This window comes from Octopus bimaculoides, chromosome 1 (genome assembly GCF_001194135.2).
Source record: "Octopus bimaculoides isolate UCB-OBI-ISO-001 chromosome 1, ASM119413v2, whole genome shotgun sequence".
Classification (NCBI taxonomy): Eukaryota; Metazoa; Mollusca; class Cephalopoda; order Octopoda; family Octopodidae; genus Octopus; species Octopus bimaculoides.
In genome coordinates, this window is record NC_068981.1 from 6,978,293 (window position 1) to 6,982,725 (window position 4,433).

A 4,433-nucleotide genomic window follows, 5' to 3' on the forward strand; every position below is an offset into this window, starting at 1 on the left:
ATATATATATATATATATATATATATATATATATATATATATATATAGATAAGTATGAGCGGCTAAATATAATAGCATATTCATGTAGAGTTGGAAATAAGCAGACAGGAATGTTCAACTGTATATAATTACATAGACGCATGTTTTTGTATAACTCTTGAGACAGAAACATGGCGAATTTGCATAATCGTTAGAGCATCCGATGACACGTTGATAATCGTTTTGTCGCCTGCAATTGATGTTCAATTCCGGCTGAGGAGATCTTCGCTTTTCACCCTTTCCGCGTCGACAGTAAAATACCAGTTCTGTAGTAGGGTCGGCTCTCCTGTATGTCATTGTTGTGGATGCAATTGGCTCTTATCGAACGTAACGAGGGATGGTCTCCGCCAGGTTTAAAACAGCCGAAGTAATGGCGTATGTCAGGTATATATACCCTTTCGATTTCATCAATCAGAGCCTTAGAGGTGAGATGTTCTGCCAAGACACACTAAAGACATGTCAGGAATAAAACCGGACGCCCTAATAACGTGTTGAAGGCCCAAGGTAAAACTAGACTTCTATAGTTCTATATAACCTCATAGAATTGTACGGATCTACGACTGAAAATCAAGATGCTATTGTTAATATCATTTATATTCTAAGAACACAACCGTATATACAAGACAAAAGTTAGAAATGCATTCATTCATACATACACGCATATATATATATATATATATATATGCATATGCGTGTGTGTTGATATGTATGGTGTCGAAATGAAACGCTAGATTCCAAAGATAAATCGAAACTGGAGGTGATTTTTTTTAAATGTGAGAGAGAAGTGGGAAGAATGGGGGAGAGGAGGGGTGGGAATATCTGGGGCCAATCGAGAAGTAGGAGTTAAGATAATTGGTTGCGATTGGTTGTGTTGCAACGGAATCTATGAAGAAAAATGATAGAAACAACGATGGCAAGGTTTTGAGTTGAAGGAGCTGTCAGAGAGATTGATGGATGAGAAAAGGAGAGAATGCAGAAGAAGAACAAAGGAGATGAATTCATAACACCACACACACACACACACACACACACGCACAGACAGACAGACACACACACACATCGTTTGTCACACATTCTCTAATGTTAAGGATTCACGTAGATTTCGTACTGCTTAGTAAAAAAAGGTTCTTCTGCCTTTAGGCAATGTGGTGCATCTATTGAGAGAGAGAGAGAGAGAGAGAGAGAGAGAGAGAGATAAAGAGAGGGAGAGAAGGAAAGAGAGAAAGAGAGAGGGTGAGAGAAAGAGGGAAAATTGTTATGTATTGACAATGTTTGATAGTAAGGTGAAGAATGTAAATTGATGGTTGGGTTTTGAAATAGAATTGAGTGGAATTATGGTTTCCCTGTAATTGTAAGAAGTTTGTGTATTTCGTTGCAGGTGTTTAAAATGTCAAGATCAATGACACAAATGACAAACTGACATTGATTAGATATAGTTTATTAATCTGTATTGAACGAACGACTTCGATGAATATTCGCGATCACTTCAATTCATTTTACTCGTCATTGCTTCGTATCTTGTCAAGTCATCGTCGTCGCCATTGTTGCTGTTGTTTAACCACATCTTCCAAGTAGACTTCTAGTCAGAGGTATGACCGTTAATAGCATAATATATCTTGGACTATATTATCTAAATGTGCCCTTCTAGTTTTGAAACCAATAGGGTGTAATCTGGAGGGATTATGCATGTGTTTTTCTAGCAAGTCTTTGCTGGTTGACCACACAGAACCTTGTTTATTTTCTCATGCCGAAGTCTGTTGGATGAAGAATGACCAAAGCTACATAGCACCATCAACAGCAACAAGCTTAGAACTCTTCAAACAGAGACAGCAGGAGATAAATTATGTATCTTACAGAGACAGACGACATCACTGGGGTGAGAGTACAGATCATGGCGATTTTTCAGCGGCCTTTAGAATAGATTATACTAAACTCTGCTATCAAAAATCATGTAGAGGCAGTGATTGGTCCACTGGAGACATGTGATTAAAGACGCTATTATTCTTATATTGCGATATAAAATAAAATAAATAAATCCTCTACCACGATTTTAGAACTCACAAAACATATAAAAACAAAAGACACATAACAAAACAAACAAAAGTAAAAAAACAAATGAGAATTTCGGTTAAATGTACCGAAAGGTATGAAATTCTTGCGGCAAAGTTGGTGAAATGCGAGGAAAGTAATGGAGTTGATTCGGTTAGAAAGTGTTATGTTAAAAAATACATCGTGCTGAGATGATTACGAAGGCTTCGTATAAAGAGGTTTGCTATGAAAATACGTTGCAGAAGGAATGAACGCTCGCCAGACACCAGGTATCATGTTAATAAGAGTGTTACAACATTAGAATCACAATCCGGAAGACTATTTCGGAAATATAAGAAGCTTGAAAGGGAACAAGATTCTCACTCACCTGCTCGGGTTTCAGTCCTGGCGGCACCCATGTAAATTCCTCCAGCGGACAGCCGCTATCATCGTCGGAAGTTGAATTTCGCTTCACATTATGAACAGTTTTATCCGGATGTTTTTCCTTTTCTGTAACACCTCCCAGATCGTGAATTTCGTAGGGGCACTTGCAATGTAAGCAGATTTTCCTGAAATACAAGCAAATGCTTCAATGAATTTTCTTCGCCTTTAAACAATGATAAACACAACTATATTCAAAAAAGGAAATAAAAATTAAATTTGAAAATGAAATAAATTTACAAAAATACTTAAAACAATAGAATTAAAATATAACAATAATAAACAAAAAAGAAAAATTGTTGCTGTTGTTGGTATTATTATTATTATTATTATTATAATAATAATAATAATAATAATAATAATAATAATAATAATAATAATAATAATAATAATAATAATAATAATAATAATAATAATAATAATAATAAAGGCGGCGAGCTGGCAGAGTCGTTAGCAAGGCCGGGCGAAATGCTTAGCGGTATTTCGCTCGTCGCTACGTTCTGAGTTCAAATTCCGCCGATAGACTTTGCCTTTCATCCTTTCGGGGTCGATAAGTTAAGAACCAGTGAAACACTGGGGTCGATGTAATCGAATTTTTCCCTCCACCACCCGCAATACGAGGCCTTGTGCCTCCAGTAGAACGGATTATTATTATTATTATTATTTATTATTATTATTATTATTCGATAAGGCGACGAGCTGACAGAATCGTTAGCACGATAGACAACATGTTTCGCAGCATTTTAACTGTCTTTGCGTTTTTAGTTCAAATTCTGCCTTTCATCCTTTGGGATCAATAAAGTAGGGGCCTACATTGAGTAACGATGTAAATCAACTTAGTTCCCTCCCCACCCAAATTTCAGGCCTTGTATCTATAGTACACATCATCATTATTAGGGTGGTGAATAGGTAGGGTCTGCAGCGTTACAGGCAAAACGTATTGAGGTCGATTCTCTCTCTCTCTCTCTCTCTCTCTCTCTCTCTCACACACACACACTAGTTTGATAAGTACCAGCGCACGAAACTCTCGGACCTTGAGTCACTCTCTTTTACTAAATATTAATAAAAACTATACATGTACTCATATTTTGAGTTCTATTTTTCCTGGTTGTATCAACGTCCCTATATATATGCATATATGTGTGTGTGATCGTGTTCTGAAAAGCAGGACACGTGAATCATATGACGTCACATGAAAATCGAAATGCTCAGGTAGATAATAATTTTGAACACCAACGGCTTCTTACGACTTGTGTCACGTGTCACAAAGCTTGTAAGACAATATCTGAACTTAAAACACATATTCTAGATCACAAAAACATTCCCTTCAGAATCAGATTCCAAAAGAGCAAAGACATGGGAGAAACATAAATAATATCTGTCATTTGTGTTTTAAACCCTGTCAGTCATCAGCTGGTCTTAAAAGTCATCAACGGAGGGATTGTGCTGTGTGATGGGGTGTGGGGTGTGTGTGTGTGTTGATGGGACGGCTATCACCTGCCAAGATGAAGCAACCACCATCATCATATGGTGGTTGTCTAACCCTTATGCAGAGTCTGGCCACCTCTTATACCTACACCTTAGAACCATCATGACATCTGATGTGACTTTTTAAACCAGACAATGTATTGAAAAGACACCCACAGAGATTGCATATACGGTTTGGACCACCAAGAGCTGCAGTTAAGTTCTGATCTTTGTGGATCTTAAAATTTCTTTTGAGGCCTCTGTTAGATTTGCAGACCTTATGGCATGCACAGGTATGTAGGCAAAGTAGTCGGTGGAGGTTCGTTTCTCATGGGTCCGCAAATGAGATTTGAGCCCAGCAAAATAAAGGCATGGTCTGTCACAAACTGTGCACACAAAAACATCATCATCATACACACACACACACACACACACACACACACACACACACACACACA

At 37.5% G+C, this 4,433-nt stretch overlaps 1 protein-coding gene across 1 annotated transcript in view; it reads right to left on the bottom strand.

The window, feature by feature from the left end:
* LOC106873219 (protein prickle) overlaps nucleotides 1-4,433 on the bottom strand; it is a 350,713-nt gene that overhangs the window by 98,225 nt on the left and 248,055 nt on the right. Inside the window, exon 3 of the mRNA XM_052977859.1 lies at nucleotides 2,456-2,636. Within this exon, the coding sequence (XP_052833819.1) occupies nucleotides 2,456-2,636 (181 nt within the window). The remainder of the gene's footprint in view (nucleotides 1-2,455; nucleotides 2,637-4,433) is intronic.